The sequence below is a fragment of the Anarrhichthys ocellatus genome, unplaced genomic scaffold (genome assembly GCF_004355925.1).
Source record: "Anarrhichthys ocellatus isolate YVR2014 unplaced genomic scaffold, GSC_Weel_1.0 scaffold1, whole genome shotgun sequence".
Lineage (NCBI taxonomy): Eukaryota > Metazoa > Chordata > Actinopteri > Perciformes > Anarhichadidae > Anarrhichthys > Anarrhichthys ocellatus.
The window spans coordinates 13789747-13810783 of record NW_022280031.1 but is presented as its reverse complement, the minus strand read 5'-3'; the positions used below and the strand labels follow the sequence as shown (position 1 = coordinate 13810783).

The 21037-nt window shown below is 41.8% G+C and overlaps 1 protein-coding gene across 1 annotated transcript; it reads left to right on the top strand.

Annotated features, from left to right (window-relative positions):
* Positions 1 to 5114: 5114 nt before the first annotated feature.
* On the top strand, positions 5115 to 8026 carry LOC116386417 (potassium channel subfamily K member 15-like). Its single transcript, XM_031852587.1, has 2 exons — positions 5115 to 5397; positions 7030 to 8026. Exons 1-2 carry the CDS (start codon positions 5115 to 5117, stop codon positions 8004 to 8006), a joined length of 1260 nt encoding a protein of 419 aa, XP_031708447.1. The 3' UTR covers positions 8007 to 8026.
* Positions 8027 to 21037: the final 13011 nt, after the last annotated feature.

Here is a 21037-nt window from a genome sequence, read left to right as displayed (position 1 = left end):
TATGTATATATATGTATGTGTATATATATCTATATATGTGTGTATATTTGTATATATGTGTATCTATACTGTATATGTGTGTATGTGTGTATATATATATATCAAAACACTCCGAAGGGGTGGATCCACAACAGCGCTCTCTGATGTAACCTTTCACCTTTCCTTCCCTTGCTACCTGTTCTTGACATGAAAAAGGTCTCTGACCGAAAGCTTGCTTTATAAAAAGATTTTTGCACAATTTAAAATTTTTTCCCCATTAAGCTTAATAATCAATAGTTGCAGCGCCTCAGCTCAGTCTGATACTGGGTGAGCGGTTTTCTTATCTCTTCTCAGGCAACATTCGAAAGCACCGTCATTTCCTGATGAAAAATCATTGTCGTTATGTCATTTCAGCAGGACAGTGATTGCAAACACAAGAGGTATGTTTTAAACCTCAAGAAATATGAGCGTCCATGACCTCATTCCTCTGTCACTGTGAAACTTACCTTAAAGCTCCGTTCATTTACACATGAATCATTTTGTAATTATAATGTAGGCCTAAGCAAGGCATTTTATTGAGATATATTGGGATAATTCAAGAATATGTTAATGACTTACAATATTTAAAGGGATTTTGAAAACATCCTTTAATGTATAAAAAGGTTAGTTTTCAAGGATGAGGTTTTGAACCCCTTAAATTATGTAAACAAACTATTGAAAATACCTTTATATATTACAAGCCATCAAAATTAACCCCGCATTTGAGGTGAAGCCATGAATTTGCTCATTAATTGATACACAATACACAAAAAAAGCCGGGTTACTTGTCCTTTTGTCATTTATCAAGGAATATATCTTTTTTTAAATGAATCCTTTTTTCAAATTCATGGATAAATGAAAGGATCTCTGGCTAGCCATACAAAACTCCTTGATTTAGATATTTGGTGTATTTTCAGGGGTAAATTTAGAACTAGGTCTTGTTGTTTGTCAAGTACATGAGTCCACACTGCCAGGAAAATCACATATGAGCGTTCCAAATGTTGTTCAAACACAGGTTTATCATCTAAATTGATTATCTGTGTGCATGTACACCTACTACTTGGGTCTCATTTATGGAAAGTAAAAAAAAATAGACTTCAGCGGCTCTCGTTGTATTTGACTCTGAACATGTTTCCTAATTGTCCCTCTATCACTTATGCAACAATTACGTGAGTGTTCTGACCTTTGGTAAGTGCTTATCATTTAATTAGAAAAGAGCATAAAACTGCAAGGGGCCTGTATGTCATTGCCTCTTTTCCATCTGGGCTAGTATTTAAATGTGAAACTTTACATTATCCAGCCGTCCAATACGATATCAAAATAATACATCTGTTTACCATAACAAGATTGTTTTGTAAAAGACATTCAATGTGGTCCACTCACCAGGACATTCACAGGAAGAAATGACCCTGGTGCCAAAACACAGACCTCTGTGACCTCAAACAGTAAATGTCACTATGACTATAATTCCAAACACACAAAGGCTGCAGTCAGCTACAATTTACTGTCATTTGAGAAAATGAGTGATGCACATGAAAAAATAAATACAGCACTCCATCTTCACACCAGGTTCCTCAAGCTGAAAGAGGCCCCTCTCAGTTAAGGTGACGGAGACTAATGGAAGACCACGTCCATGCCCTTTTGGCTAATAAGGCTCAAAGGACTGCTCACATTAGCTGCAAAGTTCAAGCCTGTTTCCCTCTGTGACACAAATGACTTGACACCCAAAAGATACTCGCCTGCAAGCTCACATAAAGCCTTTTTTAATTAATTTTTTATTAAATAGGCTTTGAAAAGATGCTGCGTTTTTGTATTTACGACCAAAATAGACAAGAGTCTCTGTAATATATGATCATCATAACAACCGTAATCTCCACTGTCACCCGCTGTTATCAGTGTAAAGATAGTAGCATGTTTGCAGTATATACGTATTCCCCCACCTCATTTTCTACAGGAATAGCACTTGGACATGATGAGTGTCTCGACTCCATGTCAGTGGGCATCCTGCTCTTAATGTCTTCCTGTGGAAGATAAAGGGATGTATGACATGTCCTGTAGAGCAGAGAGATATGAGATGAGCACATCAGATAATGCAGCATCATTACTTCTTGGCTGGAGAGTTGTTTAACCATGGGATTCATATTAAATAAATAGTCCCTTGTCCTTTGCAGTGATTGCACAGTAGCCTATATTGTTGAATGTGGGGGGGGGGGGGTGCTGCAGGAATGAGTCCAAAACACGGAAATGAGCATTTTAGCACTTCCAGTTCCCTCGTCATAAAGTCAATGGGGTTTTTTTAAATGGGCTTTTGGTTGGATGCCTGAAATTCGTTGGTTAACACAAGCTTAAAGGGATATTTCATAATTAAAAATACATTTCTTTGCTCTTAGCTGAAGTGCTATCGCCGCCATACAGATGTCTACCTTCTCTCGAATAAAGTCTTGTGGCGCTCAAAGCGCTAAAAAACAACATTTGAAAAACTCAACAGTCTCCTACCAGAAATCATGACTGTAGGTTACTCAAGATAATTTCAGAAAAAACGCGCTTCGAGCGCCACAATTCGAGGGCCATAGTCCCGCCGTTACATTTGAGAGGAGAGGTCTCCACGGACGATATCTCCAAAACTAGGCAACTCGCATCCAAACAATCTAAATTTATTAATAACACCAGTAAGAGGAAAAATATGTATTTTTGAATTTGGGCTGAACTGTCCCTTTAAGAGAATTGAATGTTTTGTTCTACAATATAAAATGTGTCAGTAAATACCCCCTCTTGTGCATTTTGAAGCTTTTACGTGTCTTAAAAAAGGCGGTTGCTAACAAGTGGCTAAATGAGACACTAGTCCACCTTTGGCTTAGTGGTGGTGACACAAGCCCATATCTTTTTTTCTGCATTTATGCGAAGAAAAATCATAATAGTGGTTTCATTGTGAAGGTTATGTTGCTGAACAAAAAAACTTAACATATATATACATATATCAAAATCCAATAGAAAATCCCATTGGCGTTTTGTCAAGGCAACCGATGCAATGCTAATTTCTGGGTTCTACAAAATACTTTATCGCCAATCCTATTGATGTGACTCTTTCTTCTGTGGGTCTATTTGTTTCCTGCAAACGATGTGAAATCTACATAAAGAAGTGATGTTGAATAATACTGCTGTAAGCACCGTGTGCTCTCATTAAGTGGACTCTGGCAAGGCTATTATCTCCCAGGGACTCCTTTCAAAAGGAGTTAATTTCTCTCAGCGCCAGTGGAAAAAATCGAGACTTGTCTGCATGCTACACTGTTAACATCTGCTCGGCAATAGATTCATTTGTATTTACTAAAGCGGGATGAGGTCCATGCGCTGTCTCTGGAAGATAAAAACACAGCGCAGAGATAGCCATATGTTTTCTATGGAATGGAGGCAATAAATGTGGATTCAAATGACAGATCTCGGGCTCTTTACAGCCTGGTTTAGTGCATGAATGGGTCCCACAAATTGGAATGTCTTCCTGAAATAGATGGGAACTTCATGCAGGATATGAAACTGAAATATCTTGCAGCATTGAGCTACAGCAGTCAGCCTATTTTCTGGTTTCTCTGCTGTGACGCTGAGCGAAACAAAGCAGCAGATGCCACCGAGAGCCTCCATGAACCAGGCCTCTGTGTGTCTTCACAGATACAGACACTCAGATGGTCTCTACTGTCGGTCTGTCTTTGCTCCGTCTGTGTGGTAGACTTAGTTAATGACGAAGGCTTGCTGAATCACTCAGGGACTAAGTGTGCGCGATAAAGGTCAGCGCCGCCACCAGCTAATGCTTCATTGCTCAGAGTAATACTTTAGCCGAGCGTTTATTGTGAATACTCCGCACATGAACGCTTCACAGGGCAAAATAATCAAGAGAGTAGAGTCTGGAAAGCACAGCTGTTTCTGCTGTGCTTCTCTGCGGCAGCCACAGCAGACACAACCCGCACACACACACACGCACACACACACACACACACGCACACACACACACGCGCACACACACACACACGCGCACACACACACACACACACACACACACACACACACACACACACACACAGAGACACTCTTGACACTTGTGGATCCCAAACCTCTCCAAACACAGGATCAGTGATTAACAGTTGGTCGAGTCAGTCTGAAAAGTTTGCAGCATAAATAATTTACAACATATGCACAATATTTATATAAAGGGGGACAGAAAGGGACGATAATGGAGAACTAACACATTTTATTTGACTGTGGCTGCCTTGTAAATTTATAGAAAAGGAAAACATTTGTTTGAATTAACAGTGCAAGAGGAGTAAAGTGGCGGAAAAATCTCTCTAGGCTTCTATAGCCAGCCGGCACTGATTTATTTTTGCTTACTGAGGTCCATTAACATTTTTACGCTTTATTTATTTCTGTAAAAGCTCTCTGCAAATTCATAAGTACTAACAATGCTTGTGTTGAGAATACCAAGAATATAATGTCACGGACACCACGGCCCTTTTAGATGCCCATGCAATCAAATTACTAAATAGTTTTACTTATTTATTTAGTTATTTATGCAATATTTTGCTAAAAACAAAGATGAAGTAGCCTCAAGTACCTTGAAAAACAATTTTGAAATTTTCTTTTTTTCTATTTCACTTCTCCAAATTTGACTTATTTTGTGTCTGTCCATTATATTCAAGCCAATTAAAATAGGATTTTAATTCCAGTTTTGTAATGCGGGGGGGAGTAGTTGAATACTTTTGCACGGCACTGTATTGTGTTGTGATGTCACAAAATCGTCCTCGTGCATGTACATCTTCAAAGTCAGGGTTTAAGGTGAGCGCAGTTAAACTCTTCTTCGTCATTGTGCGCGGTGAGGGTCAACCATCAAAGTGACGTAACAGTAAGCGCAACACACTTTGCGTGGAGAGGGACGGACTTCTGTAGACCGGGTCCACGTGTGAGTGAGTTCACCTGGACCTCATTTACAGTGAATGAGGTCCTGTTGTGAGCACCAAACGTCCTGAGTTGAGCTCAGGTCACTTGTGAATACTCCCCCCCCCCCCCCCCCCCCCCCCCACCCCCGCTCCGCGCGCACTCCGGAGTTGAGGATGAAGACGCAGAACATCAGGACCCTCTCTCTCATCCTCTCTATTGTTTGCTACCTATTCATAGGAGCCGCCGTCTTTGACGCGCTGGAGTCGGACAGCGAGAGTTCCAGGAAAAGGGCGCTGGAGCAGAAGCTGGACGAGCTGAAGAAGAAGTTCGGCTTCACGGAGGAGGACTACGGAGCCATCGAGAGACTGGTCCTCCAGGCGGAGCCGCACCGCGCCGGGAGGCAGTGGAAGTTCGCCGGATCTTTTTATTTTGCCATCACTGTTGTCACAACAATTGGTAATTATGATTTCTCCATACCCGCTTCTTGTCTGAAAAACAAACAAACATAGGACGCGAGTTTGTCCGCTCTGTTTAAAGGTGGAGCCCTGATATAGGGCCCCTAAGGGGCCACTTATTAGAGGAGCAGATTGAAACTTTAAAGGGCTGCGATGCACTGTGAGGTGTTACATGATGCAACATGCAAGTTGTGTGTGATTTTGCAGAGGAACTGAACTTTGCCCTTGCCGTTTAACGACTTCCCATCGATTAGCACCTTGTAAACAATGAAGGACATCCCAGGAACATTTACGGTCCCTTAAAGGGATATTCCACCGAAAAATCTGTTCTTGTGAAACATTACCCCCAGTAGGGTTGCAAGTTAAAACGTAGTGAACAAAGATTCACACTGGTTACAATGAATTCTAATAGTGACCAGTTTTCACATTGGGTTCAAAATATCAAAACATTATAATTCCTCAAAACTTCTCACACAATATGTTTCGCTTCTCTTCTTTACATGCGTACGTTGGAAAAAAATACACTGTTCAAAACCTCAAACTTGAGAATAGCCACTTGTGACAATAATATAGTTGTAATACGTTCAGTGTAACAGGGTCCTGAGTGAGGATTGAGATGGTAGGCCTTTTTAATGTAGACCTATTAAGCCACGTTTTGATGAAGATATAACTGGAACAGTGAGCATATGGAGAGCAAAGTACATTATACAAATTTTGATACGTTTCTGTGGACTTTTCAATACTTTTTCCCACAGAGAACTGGTCACAGTCTCTGTGCTGTGTAGATTACTAGATTTATCTACTTGAATGTTCTTTTTTTTGTTGCGTAATGCATCTAATGCTAATGGCACAACAGCAGCTGAATTTCCTTTTGAAATACCTGGCAAAATATTGACCCCCAAGAACTTCCGTTCAATTAAATGATCCCGCATGTAATAAGGACACGATGTTTTGATGAGGAGTTCAGATGAATGATGATCAGACTGATCATAAACTGTAAACAGTGTATGGGAATGCAGTTAGTAGTTTGGTGGCGTGATAATGTACTAAACATGGTGTTTAAATGTGCTAGAAAAATCAGTTCTCCAATCAATAAAAGTTGAACAAGTGGGAACATCTGAAAGTGTGAGTCCGCTAAAACAGGAACAGCTAGAAGTGAATGCAGGACGGAGCAAATATTTGTCGGACACCAGGTGTAACTTTGTCGCGCCATTAGGGTGGGAGACGCTACACATTTCCCACCTTACACTCTTCTTTAAAGCTGCATTCGTCACGCTTTGGCCAGTAGGGGGCAGAAAAACATCAAAACACACAGACCGTTGTTAGTCTTTCTCCACCAGCTACAGTTGGTGCTAGCTTTGGAAATGCCTGTCCTCTGGGGAAAAAAACGAGTTTGGTGTTAAACTCTCAGTGATTGTGTCACAATGAGCAGGTTCACATTAAGCAGAGGCGTGTGATGATATGAAAATATTGATTCATGAAGGTTTAACCATGGAAGCAGCTACATGTAATAAATTAAACTTGCTCAGTGTTTAAGACCTACTTTGACACTTGGTGGTGACTGTGAATCCTTCTAGACATTAAACAGTAGTACTCGACATTATGTGACCTGCAATATGCTGTGACTTTGTAGGTTATGGCCACGCTGCTCCACGCACTGACGCTGGCAAGGCCTTCTGTATGTTTTACGCAGTCTTGGGCATCCCTCTGACCCTGGTCATGTTCCAGAGCCTGGGCGAGAGGATCAACACTGTTGTCCGCTACCTCCTGCGCAGAGCCAAGCGGGGCCTGGGTTTACGGAAGACCGAGGTGTCCATGGGGAACATGGTCCTGGTGGGTCTGCTGTCGTGCATGAGCACCCTGGGCATCGGAGCCGCGGCCTTCTCCCACTTCGAGGACTGGACCTTCTTTAATGCCTACTACTACTGCTTCGTCACGCTCACCACCATTGGATTTGGGGACTTTGTGGCCCTGCAGAAGACAAATGCCCTCCAGAAGCGACCACCCTACGTGGCATTCAGCTTCATGTACATCTTGGTGGGGCTGACGGTCATTGGGGCTTTTCTTAACCTGGTGGTCCTGAGGTTTCTCACTGTCAGCACGGAGGAGCCTGACACGAGGCCTGAAGCCGTGGTAGAGGAGCAGGCAACGCAGCCTAAGGACACGCAGGAGGATGGGGAGGTGTCGGGGGAGGAGGAGGAGGCAGAAACTGCCGGTGTCAGCTATAAAGACGACGGCGAAGACGGACACAGCAGCCTGTGCAACCTGAGCCTTCCCATGGAGGCGGGCACCAGCTGTATGAATCTCCTCGCCTCTCCCCTCGAGGAGCGCAGACTTGTTTTATCTGAGCACCCAAAGCTCTCAGAACCCAGCAGACTCAGGGCCTTGTTCTCCTGCGTGTGCTGTGGCCCGGACATTTACGAGAGCCCCTCCCCGTCTCGCAGCGACCAGGCGGGCGGCCACAGCAACCCCGTCTTTTACAACTCCATCTCCTACAGTGTGGACCGTGCCTCTTGCAGCTCCTGCACCGCGTCGTCACAGGCCTCCCCGAGCAGCGTCGCTCTCTGTCTGGGCAAGAACCGTCCTCACACCAGGAGGAAGTCGTTATAACTCTCTGGACCTTTTGACTCAGTGGCCTTTTCTTCTGGACTTTTTATACACACCACAGACCTCTGATTTTCTGCTCGATGGCTTTCGTAGTCGTGAATGTAGCATTGAATGTAGCAATGTAGCATATCATGAAAATGCTTTACAGTTTATAATATATTTTTTCACATGGACTATTATTGTAAAGAGAAATGTGTTAAAGAAAATGATTAAAGTATGTGTTACCCATGTTTTCCACTATTACTGTCCCAAAAAGCCGTGTTATGTAAATCTGCAGGAAGTGTGTGTAAATGTCCCTGAGAAAGGTTAGCGGCATTCATACTTTAAGGGTCATACTTTCTGCCGTGTTGTCACCTGTGACCTTCAGTTATTTCCACTGTGTAATTATCAGCGTCTCCCGTTAGAAACGTACACTCCGTCGCTCCGGCTGGTTCCCGTGGTAACATTTCCATCCTCATTGCTCAGTGCAGTGGAAAACTGGACACTGACACGTACGGTACAGTGAGCGGTGATTGTCTGAAGGCGGCATCCAGTCCAGGCCGCGTTCTCTGTGATGAATGAGTGTGTCAACAAAGCATGAAATATGAGCAGTTGCACTAGAAAGTCGCAAATTAGAAATGTCTCCAAATGAGTGTTTAATTGCCTTTTTTAGATGTGTGGCTGAATCACACAGTGCTATTATTCACACTAGATTCTTAATTCTAACCATGAGACAAGGAAATTGTGAATTTAATCAGACTTTTTTAGATTTCAAAAAAACTTTCTTTTTTCGTTTCATGCTACTCAGCCTGTGAAAACGGCCTCTGTGGCTTTGGAGGAGCTTTGTAAGGTCTGAGGGAAAAACATGATGACATCATCAGCTGATGACGTCATTAGGGTTGGCTTCAACTGGGCTTGAGGTTAGAAAATATGTAACAGAAAGCCTGCGTTACAATCTGGAGATGGATGGGAAAAGGTGGGCATTAATTAACCAGGCAGGGATCAAATCAAAACAATGCTATTGGTTGCATTATTGGAAATGTAGGCTGCGTTGTTTTTGGTGCTAGACGAACAATCAGGAAATCTTGGCATCTTCAGTTTCTGAGTTACCCAACGTTCCTGAAATGCAATACTAAAATTGTGTGTCTGTGACCCGTTAAATCTCTGATTTGTAGCTTAGTGTTTAATCTGGCACAAGAGAAAATAAGAGGACTGTTAATTGTTCACAGTTTGATCTCGGGTCTTCAAAACACATTTTAACAGTTGTAGTCATATTTCCACTTAAATCAGCAGGGTAGACACATTGTTGAGAGCAGCAGCTCTCAGGTTCTTGACCTCAATTACAACAACTGTGCTGGTTGTTATTGTAACAATCAAATCACAAACCAATTTACACCTCACATTTGAAGCACCGTGAAGAAGAACCAGTGGTTAAGGGACTGTCCATTAACACGAGGAGCCATATTCCTGCATTGTAGGCATCTACATCTGCCCTGATGAAGAACACCACTGACAATAAGTCACTGAAGCTCGACGGCTCATTTTAAAATCAGAAGAGGTTGCCTACTGCCAACTCCCCAAGATGGCTTCATTTGCAATTATTATCTGCTCCTGTTAATATTTCAGTAATCTGCATCTGACCTGTACTTTGACCTCCCTGTGGAGGGTCAACTGGAGGATCACTTAAGTTTTGCATTTCATTGTATTATTAACAGGAACCTCTAGTGGTAACCAGCAGTGACTTGCGTTTAATTTCCTCCTGCTCCCAGCTCTGACACTAGGGGGCAGCATTGGTCTATGTGAACACCAGGAGGACTTCTGCAACACAGGCAGTCCTGTTTGCTTTGTCTTCGCATGATAAAGTGATGATGAATTATTTTGGAATTTATGGAACCACAAGAATAGCAGTAATGTAAAAACGCCTTATATTCTCATATGTGTGTGTGTGTTTCAGCACACAGGAGATGGGACTTTGTCCTCAGAGGTGCATGCCGGCACCTTTGCATAAGGAATTAAAGCATGAACTCTGACTTCAGCGGGAATAGATGTTCGGATGCTGGATATGCGAGCACAAGCTTTTCAGTCAAGCGTGAAGACGCGTGTGAGCTTCCACTATCAACCAGAAAGGATAGGCCTGAACAACCAACACAAAGATCACTATTTTGTAAACGATGAAAGCTGGTGTCTAATTTCCATAATTACCCCATTACTATTGCAGATAGTGCTTCACTTTATGCTGTTGTGAGGCATAAGATGCCTCCTCATATCTGTGACTGTTGCTTAAAAAGTTTGTACACAGGCCTATTTGCAAAAAACCCCAACACAGAAGAGGCATATGATAGTGTAAAATGAATTTCACATGCAGAAAGAGTGGCTTTACTTTGACACAAAGACCTGTGTATGTTGTTACAGGTGGTGAGCTGAGGGTGGTGGTAGTGATCTCTTTAAAACAGCCATATCCTGTCGGTGAGTCTACTTTCCACGCACACACACACACAACCATCTGTTCACATTTACGGAAAAGCAGTCCTGTGGGAAGTCCGGTCATTTTGATATTATGTTCTTGCTTTCTTTAATGATGAATCTTCACACAGGTTCCCCGGTATAGCTCTGCTGAGGTTGCCGAACATTATGCTCAGCTCTGTGGGAGAGAAAGTGACTGAAAATCTATAAACTTGTAATTCAAAATGTTAAAGCCCATGCAGCAATGCTCGAGTTCATTAAAAACAACAACAATAACCTTCAGTTTACCTCACTGTTCATTGATTACAGTGTTGAATTCATCACCAAAGCATTGCACGCATGTTTATCCTCTGCTGTATCATAGCTGTTCAGGGCCGAGAGAGTGCTGGAATAATTGATTATATTGTTAAAGATTTTTCTTTGTGAACACACCCTGTTAAGTCATTACCATCCCGTGTTGAAGGGCCTTTCATGTGCAGTTGCATGGTAAGGGATACCAGAATAAATAGGAAACAAGCTGTCGGTTCAAGCAGAGTGCAACTCTTCTCTCGGTAAAGGGTAAATAATACATTTTATATGGCAGAAATAGGGGGCAGGACGTTCATAATACAAGCCGCATGCATATTAAGTATTCATGAATGTATAAATAAACTGAACCAATAGCGGGTGCCATGTTTTGATTATGGAGAAATATGTTGGTGTGCGCTGCATTCACAGTCTTTCAAGAGGATTATTTTCCTGTATGTTTATCAGGCTGCAAACGCAGATTCTCCGTGGCGCACAGTGAAAACAATGAAAGATTAAGGAACCAAAAACAAGTGTCGTATTTATTCAGATTGATTAAATAAGTAGAAATTAGGATTCAGTTGGAGAGCATTGAGAAAACAGACATTAATAGGAGTTCATTGGTTGGGTAATTGCTCATTAGTTTTAATTTCCAGCCAATTTGCTGCTGGTGTCGAACAGTGTAATAAAGGCTGTTTTTACTCCGTGGTTGTCTTCTCCAATCAGATGCTGTGTTTGACTCTGTGTCTCTTTGCCATTTTGTGTCAAAAGGATCCCGCTGCTTGATCACTTGTAGTTTAATTTAGTATAATATATATATAAAGGAGAGGTTGAATCACCCTCTAATTGATGGGCCTACATCTCTGCAATAATGACATCCCAATTTGTTAACAGTTATCATAAGTAAAGTGAATAAAACTACTTTCTGTGTTTGCTCATGATGTCCATGTCACCTCCCAGCAAGGAGACCCAAGCCTTCATGTAACCACATTAGTGTGCTTTGGGTGTTTGACTTACTAGTCAAACAAGACACTCTCAAACACTCCCTCGTTTTTCCATTTTAAGGCAAAATGCTCCACTGAATTTATGTCCTATGGAAGTGTTTTCGCAGGTATGTTTGGCAGTGGTTGGTCCAGACTGAAATATCAAACTACTGGGTTTATCGTAATATAATTTTGCAGAGCATGTGCATCAGTGATTCTTCTTCTAGCGCCACCCTGAGGTTGACATTTGTGGTTCAGAGCGGACGGTCACCTCCGGGTCTGAAAAGTAGAGCCAATGTGGAGGTGCCTTAAAGACAGATTGCATAGAAGTCTATGAGAAAATGACCCTACTCCTCACTTGATTTACTACCTCAGTAAACATTGTAGACATGAGTTTATGGTCTCGAGTCTTCTTCAATAAATCATTTAGTAAATTATGGTCCCATTTAAAATAGACCATAAAGCAGAGTATGCTTTAGGGCAAGGCTACCCTGTCAGTGACAGGTCGCTACCACGGCGTTGTTTTTGTCTTATAACTCTAACCTTTCACAGTGTGTTTCAGTTTATGAAAGCTAACTGTAACATTTTGGTTGCTTACAATTGTCTTAATCAGTTTTTGTTTGTACTTATCTCTCCCTCTTATGTCAGTTTTGCTTACAAAAAACCAAGACAGACAAAATGCCAAACTCAAGGCTTCTAAACTGTAACCATGGGTGACGTCACGGTGACTGCCTCCACTTCTCAGTCTATGGTTCAAAGTGAAATGACTTGACATTTACTGGATGGATTGAGGAAAGATTTGCTACAAATATTCAAGCACCCCTCAGGATGAAATGCAAAGACATGCAAATTTCTTCAAAACTAATGACATTCTCAAGCTCAGCTGTTCTTTGTGTTGAGTGCTAAAAAGCCAAAGTTAGCATGCTAACAGGTTAAACTAAGATGGTGAACATGGTAAACATTATATCTGCTACACCTTAGCCAGTTAGCAGTCAATGTTGACATGCTGATGTTAGCATTTAGCCTCACGCAGCAACTAGGGGGTCTGTGGGGGACTCTAGGGGGGACTCTTGTTTGTCACATAATGGGGAATTTGAAGCAAAGCTGTATAAGGCACGACAGCGCTACCTAATAAAGCCGCCTAAAAGGAGAGTGACCTCTTTGAGCCAAATCATTCCCAGTGATTGAGTCTGTACAATTACCAAGGTTGGCTGTTATCCATTTCCTCCTCAGTTGCACCATTTACCAAGACAACAGCTTCTCTGAGCACACGGCTTCCTGTTTAAACAGTGGCTCGGAGATGGAGGGAGAGATGGGAGAAAGAGAGATGGGAGGAGGTGGTGAAGTGAGGTTCTCATTCTCCTTAGACAGTATATCTCTGCCCATAAAGCAAGGCTGCGACCAGTGGCAGATTAATGTCTGTGTGAACGTGTCTTAATTTGGGTCTGAGTGCCCCTCAGTTCGAGGACAGATGTGAGGTGGGACAAAGTCTTATCGTGACAGAGAAGGTACACAAGAGTCTCAGCAATGTTAAACTACACAGATGTCCAGTTTGAAGAGGTACGTCATCGCGAGATGAGGACAGTTGTCTATTCGACTGAATCTGTGGCTGGTATCCTCCCATTGTCGTACAGGTCACATTTATCTGCTGTCCGGCAGCGGCGCCATATTTTTTCTCATTATGTGCAGCTCTATATGGAACTTGCACAAATGTGTTTCCTCCTGTAATCAGTAAGACTGATTCAGAAGTTGCTGTCGGGGCAGAATTTGAATGAGTGAGATAAGGCCACAGAGAAAAGTGCAACACAATGGCCCTCAGTCGAGTTGGATAACAAATGCATCCTTTTTTATTTTTAGACATACTGTGCAGGGAAGAGAGGGAAAGAGGAAGATATAAAGAATAGTTCCTAGTGGAGATATGACATCCGATTTATTCATAGTTCTTCAGCTCGGAACTGTAAAAGATTGACAGCAAAGTGATTTGCCACATCTGTTAATCTTCCTAAATGAGCAAGTAGTCAGATCTTTGCTACGGCCTCTGCACTAAATAATTCACAATACTGCACTTCAGTTTAATTCCATTTTCATCTCTTTTTAACCTCTGTCAGGAGCCTAAAATCATTGCTACTGTATCTCGAGGCAACGCTGTATATTTTTTCCATATAGAGCCTTGCTCATTAGGGGGGCAGACTTTTGGGAGTGGATGATAACATTAAAGAGAAACAATGACAAGAGGGATAATCTTTTTAGCCATTTAAGTCGCCGTCCACACGGTGACATAAAAGTGATGCGGTTTACTGTGGCAGATTTTCCTGCATGTGTTCCTCCATTAGGACCTTATTGAGTCTCACAACCAATTAAAATAATCTTATATTTCAGCAGAACATTCAATCGTCCACCAACGAATACGAATACGTTTTACCTGCACTGAGAAGTTCAGCGATGACCACAGCAGCGTCTGATCCCGGGGCGGATGAAATGGTTCCTTTTGAACAATCACTGCTGTTTATCGCACCACCATTTCCCGCCTCCAACACTCTATTACTATTTTATTTTCATTTTCTGATATAATGATTTTAATATTCCATTGACTGCGCCTTTTGCTGGTCTGCTGAGCAGGAAGCAGACGTTTCCATCAGCAGAGCTGCGTCTGGCATTCATCAACAAAGGTCTGCCCAGGAAACCGACAGCTTTACACTCATCTGCATCTGCTTGGTATGCCAACTGAGTGAACATCCGCACCGTCCTACCCACACTGTTATTTCTGATTAGCATATAATGCATCAATTACTTCACTTTCACTAAACAGACAAGCTACCGCAAGTTTTCGTTTCCAAGGCAACTATGAAGAGTGCTGGTGGCAGCAGAAAATTAGTTTGGCAGTGGAAGTTTGGATATGTGAAGCCAAATATTGGATAACACGATTGTTGTCCGTCACGGATGATCTCAACATATGGAATGTGATAAGCGAGTGTTCCTGAGGACTAAGTGGCTTAACTAAACATAAATCGGTGGATAAGGTCCTGAACTCAAACAGGTTGTCACAGAAAAAGAAACACACACCTAAGATAATATTAGACACCATCATGACATTTCCACATTTAAAAATGTGAGTGTTTAGCACCTTGTATACACTGTCATACAACACATCCATCCCATTTTGACAGTTTAACAAAAGATGTCACTCGCAGGTTGCCATTATTCCTTCATGATGTCTAAGATAAAAACATGCTGTATATAATGACTATTTAAGTGCCTCCCATATGGGACATTATGTCAGTTACAGGCACTTCTTATTGCGTTACCATAATATTGCTGCTATTAAAAGATCAGAAATAAATGTAAAGTTCTGACTCCAGTTCATAAACTCTCCCGCTCATTCAAAGTAATCGGAGGGTGTTTAGTTTGTTTTCTCATTTTTTTCTCATAATAGTAATACCAATTTATGGAAGCGTTTATCTTTGATTGAACAACAACTTCAAATAAAACAGAAGAACTGTGTAGTATGAGCACAGTGGTGGAACAAAGGGGGAAAAAATAATCTTAAACTCTATTAAAATGAATCAAGCCTCTCAAGGCTTGGTATTGTGATTAACCAGTTCTCTTGAAGGACATCATACAAAAACGCCAGTTCATAGTGTTTTTGTACTGATGGTGTCCATTAGACTTCAATTCATTTTTATAATATTTTTTTTTGAAGTGGACTTGGAACAGCAGGATTTAAATGGGCTTGCCAAAATGTGAATATATGTGACGCTGGGAGTAATCAGATTAGCAGGCAAATGAGATTACACAACGTTTTATTCTGATTTGTGTTTCTTTTATGTGCTTCCTTTGTGTTTAAATCTCTGAGGTGAGCTGCCTCCGGGAGAACATGGGAACCGCTGTACATACAATTCATTCGAGCACCTGCAGTCTCGCTCCAATCATACCTCTCCTTGCAGTTCCCTTCAACCCCCTGAAGGATGTCTTTGTTTTGCCGGTTAGGGAGCGCTGGATGATGGCCACACACACTTTAGCTAGAAGACCAGAATACAAGACACCGTGTTGGTAAGTGTCCACATTCACTGAATTTCTATAAGCTCCTGCTTTTGCCATGAAAAATGTACAAAACGATAAAGACTCACACAGAATGGGATCCAGCCTTGTAGAGTTTATGTGTTTATTATGGTAATGAGGGCTTGTATTGGTGGTGTGTTATGGTGTATACTATGAGGGCTTGTCTTTCTGTATGACTGGCCAAAGAATGGCAATTATGAATGTTCAAAGTCCCCAATAGATGATTCCTGGTTGGTTTTGGTCACCCCCTGATTTCCTCTATCACCACCATAAAGTCAAAACGTCAACACGATATCCTATAATATAAATGATCAGATTGCCATTGAATTTACTGACCACATTTTAGTTTCCAATGAATAGAAATCTTTTGATTTATATGACTTCTTGACCCTCTTCTTCTGGCAGGATTAATTTCAGAATTTGAAATGACACTACCAGGCAAGTGTCGAGATCATTTCTTTTAAAATTTTGTGTGCATGAATTAGTAATTTGCGCCGGAACTAAAGTTAAAGGTGGTTCCCCTCATCATATTCATATACTAAGCTGTAGCATGTGTCATTTAAAATACAGTTGTTATGCTTCTTCAACTGGTTGGTTTCTGGGGCTCCAAAATGATTCTGCCACGTGTTTGCCTCTAGTCGTGACAGGTCCCTGAAGTTGACCCAATGCTCAGCGAGTGAGAGGAAGAGGAAGAGGAAGAGGCTCTATTTTTTGCCCCAGGGCCCTCTTGTAGGTTTGCAGCCATGTTTATTATGTATCGAAAGTGTCCTTCACTCGACAAATTCTCAAATTGATTTCACCTGTATTTGATGTTAATATGTCAGCCACAATTCAGCACAACCAAACTCATAAAAAGACAGCGTCTGATGTAATTTACGAATAAAACAACCAAACCAGACAGCCCGGGCGATCAATTCGGAATGACATATGAACCGCAAATCTACCGCTTGTTTTGTTGCATGATGCCTCAGCTGTGTGACTCACACTGGCTGTGCATGCCTCCCACTTGAGCATCAATCTTGTATCTTAAGTCTCTTGTTTTCTCTCCACCACCGAACCGTGAGACATCTGAATTAAAGATGGGCCCACGACACACCATCGCTCACCGTCCCCAAAATGGCTCCGCCACCTGCAGAGATCCTCCAAGTCACTCACTCTCTCTAACAGGAAGACGGACGAACCCAAAAGAAACTCAAGAAAGCTGAGATCTTGTAATTTAGGGCTGAGGATGCTGACTTTGTGTTTTTAAATGTGTGGCTAAGAGATATTTTTTTTTGTTTTGCATAATGGCACTTGAATTTGACACTAACACATGTAGTCTTGTGGAGGAGGCGAGAGTAAGAATAAGAATCAGGTCTTGTTTAGCACAAGGTCAGTGCCCAGCTATTATCTGTTATAACCACAGAGAGGAATGTGTGAACGTGTCAGGGGAAAACAATACAGAGAACCTGATTGTTATGGAAAATTACTTGTTATATAATAGCTTCTTTGACACGCCACATAATTGCTATTCAGAACACACAAAACACCAGTTGTTCACCAGGTGCAAGTCATTAAGAGATAAAAACATCTTACACTTTGAAACACCAAAGAAATGCAAGCATGCCTCGGTTTTGGTTTTGTCTCGTGGTTTTTCTTTGCAGCCTTTTGATTAGCTGCGCTGCATCGGAGAGCGCTAAACATCAGATTTAAGGCCGCTGCGGATTTGTTAATCAAAATTATAAATTTATTTTATATCCAAATCACTTGAAATGAAATTTTTAAAAGGGCTAAATTCCAAATTCTGACCATATCCATAACTGAGGGATTGCCTCCACACGGGTTTCAACATGGCGACAGCTAGCTGACAGAACTAACAGTGTTAACGTGGGTTAAGATGGCGTTGTCTGCGGTAAACACTGTATGAGCGCAGTGTTGAGCAGCGTCCATTGGCTAGCTAATGGGGCACACCCACGGAGGGGGGGTTCTCAAAGTCAAAGAAGGATCCTTCAATGGCTGAATTTCAAGGATGCTTCGTCATCCAGTCACGCCGAAGTTCCGAGTATCCTTCAAAATTCTTCCGAGGACTGAGTCCTCAGGGCTTTTAAAACACCCACAATCCTTTGCGCATGATGCATTTCTTTTCCCTCGATTAGGAAATAGGCGGAATATTTGAGTAAACTTTTAATTATTTCACCTCAGCAGTCTGCCAACATCACATTTGAGGTGAGAAAGTTGCTGAATCTTCACTCATATTAGATCTAAAGGGCTAGTAATTTAAAAGTTTGTTCAGACTTTTGTCGCACAGCGGCAGACTCGTTCAGCGAACTCGGAATAGCACTGAGCAACAGCAGAGAGAGGCAGGGGGGTCCAGCAAGCATATTTTCACATCTAACTGTGAATTTGTTTTAACCAGACCAGGGTTGGAAGTCTGGTGGCTTTGAGGAGAGCTTACAGCTAATGTAGTTCAATCAAGAGGGAATTAATTGAAAACAGGCTTTATGAGTAATTCAATTAATTAATAATAAATGTTTGTCTATATCATGATGACATTATTTTAAGGGGTGGTGATGCCATGAGCTGAACAGGGTTATCTCCCCGATGGAGTCTAGACAGCGCTGGTGGTGAAGGGGTGAAGAGCAATGGCTGAACATCTGGATGGATGTGATGTGGAGCAGGAATTCTGATGAGCTCACTGGAAGGACCCATCGGTGATGAAATCTGGAGGTGAAAGTTGGTGGAGGGAGGGTTGCATGAATCCAACACTGAAATGACAGTTGATGGCAGCAGAGAAAAGAACAGTTTTAAAAAATTGACGGCAACTAGATGACTGAGGTCACAGAGGTCGCGGCTAAATCTGATTGGTGTAACTGCAAGAGTGACCGCCCTCAGTCAGCTGATTGAGTTGGAAAATAAAGAGAGAGAAATATGTAAGTAAATAAATAGAATAGCATAAAGACTTTATCATTGAACTTCCGCTAAGCTTCATTTGGATTTTGAATCAACAATCCCATGAAATGTTGAATGAATCCCTCGTGTTGATCTGTTATGATTTCACACAGATGATCAGATTAAGTGGACAATTTTCACTTATTGAGTTGATCAAGTGCTGAGCTGCTTTTGTGTGTTTCTCCAGTTTAGCTACAGACAATCAGAGGACTGTTGAGGCAATGTGTGTGTTCCCCGTCCGTCTGTTTCAAGCTGCTATAAGCAATCATTTTTATCATAATGTATCAATGACAATGTGAAAGGGCTCACTCTTAGTTATAAACCTTCAGAGAATCATCACCCAAATCTGCAACTCCCCATGCCTTTACGTAGCTTTATAGTAAGTTTCAGCTCATTGTTTTCGTTCATTCTCACCGCTCTCATTCACTACCTTCTACATTACCTGCTCAGCACCAAACCGCAGACAGAAAACAGTTAGAGACTAGATGGGGGAAATAGCGGCGCATTTAGCGGCTACAGAGCCAGATATTTCCCTCAGGAGTTGGTAGAGACCAAAAATGAAAGGAACAGAGAGTGAATATTGGAGGTGACCATATAAACACAACTTCAAAAGAATGATAATGACTGTCAATCACTCAATTGTCCATTTGATGTTCCCACAACTGGACCTTTTTTTTGTCATTGTGATGAAATCCAGCTCAACTGTTTTAAAACCCAGCGTCTTAGCCGGGGAATAAGATGATCCAATTTAATGCTGTACTAATTATTATTATCATTAGGGGAAAAATGGCAATTTGTAATGCAAAGCAGCTCTCACCAGGGTCATTTCAGTAGCAGCCGCCACCTTTTTTTCGGCAACCAACTTTATAACCCCACTGTATGCTACCTGCCCAGCAACGGCAGACAACAACTAACACATCATTTAGCCATTGAAGAAGAAACAGAGTGAAGAGAGAGAGAGACTTTAATTCAGGGAGACAGAAACACAAGTCGAAATGAATAACGACGCTGCTCCGTGTCTGCTAGATGTGTATATTAGTAACTGTTTGCTAACAAGTTCGTCATATCAACGGACGAACTACCTACATAAAGGGCTCATTCTAAGCTCACGAAAACTCACCGATTTCTAGTTTCAGGTGCACTAATGCCCAAATGAAAACATAGTTATGTATATTATATTACATTCCTGCTAGTAGATCCCCTTAAATCCCACACAGTGGACATTTAAAAGAATATAGCACTAAAGTACAATGGTGAACTCAAGTCGCTCACAGGCTTCTCTTCATTTATGTTGACCGCAGTTTCATTTAATTAAAATGTTTCGGAATCATAAGCAACGGGGTAACTTCACCAGTCAGCAGCCACTAATGTACATCCCTATTGCTTTGCAGAATATCCTGCTTACTGCTGTGTTATGTAGCTAAAGGTTCTGTTACTGAAGTTGCTGTTTGTGTGTGTGTGTGTGTGTGTGTGTGTGTGTGTGTGTCACCTGCAGCTCAGTGGAGCTGTGTATTCCTTGGAGAGGTGATTAAACAGAGTTGAGAGCCAGAGGTCTCTCTCTGTTGGAGTCCAGCAGAATACGTATATGCCGCTGTTCTGCTTGATATCAACCACACGTCCCACATACACGCTGACTCACTGTCTATACATGTTTATTACCAGCACAGCACAGACATTTGCTCGACCACCTGTGGAATATGAGCTGACAATCTGTTTACTTGACTCCTCGGGACATCTGTTGATCGTTTACGAGTGGTCAGGGCTACTGCGGCGCTTATCTCAGAAAAGCAAGCACCGCTTAAACGAAGATCGCAAATGGCGGCAGCGTCACGCTTCACAAATGGTTGCCGCTGATACATTTGCGATCCCAGAAATTCGTATTCTTACACTGCCACAATTCAGAAACGGCAAAAATCCTTTTTTTTTTATCACTTTTGAAGCAACACAACGGTCTGTCTTCTTCTCGCATTACTGACTTACTACAGTGCTGCATCTTGTCAGCAGGTCACTGAGGTCATCCGGCCAGGACTAGTTTCGTGTATCAAACTCCAGACTTTAAGACCATCAAAGGCAATCGCTCTTTTGAGGTTGTAACTCCCAGACTTTGGAACTCACTCCCACTGGACTGTAGACACTTTTAATAAACAGCTCACAGCCTGTGTAGACTGGCTTTTGTTCAAGTTTATAGCTTGTTGAAGAACACTTTGTGGTTGTTTTAAATCTCATTGTCTTACTACGTTATATGCACTTTAATCTTATAACTGTGAAGAGCTTTGCGATATCTGCTAATAAAAGGCGCCATATATATATATATATATATATATATATATATATATA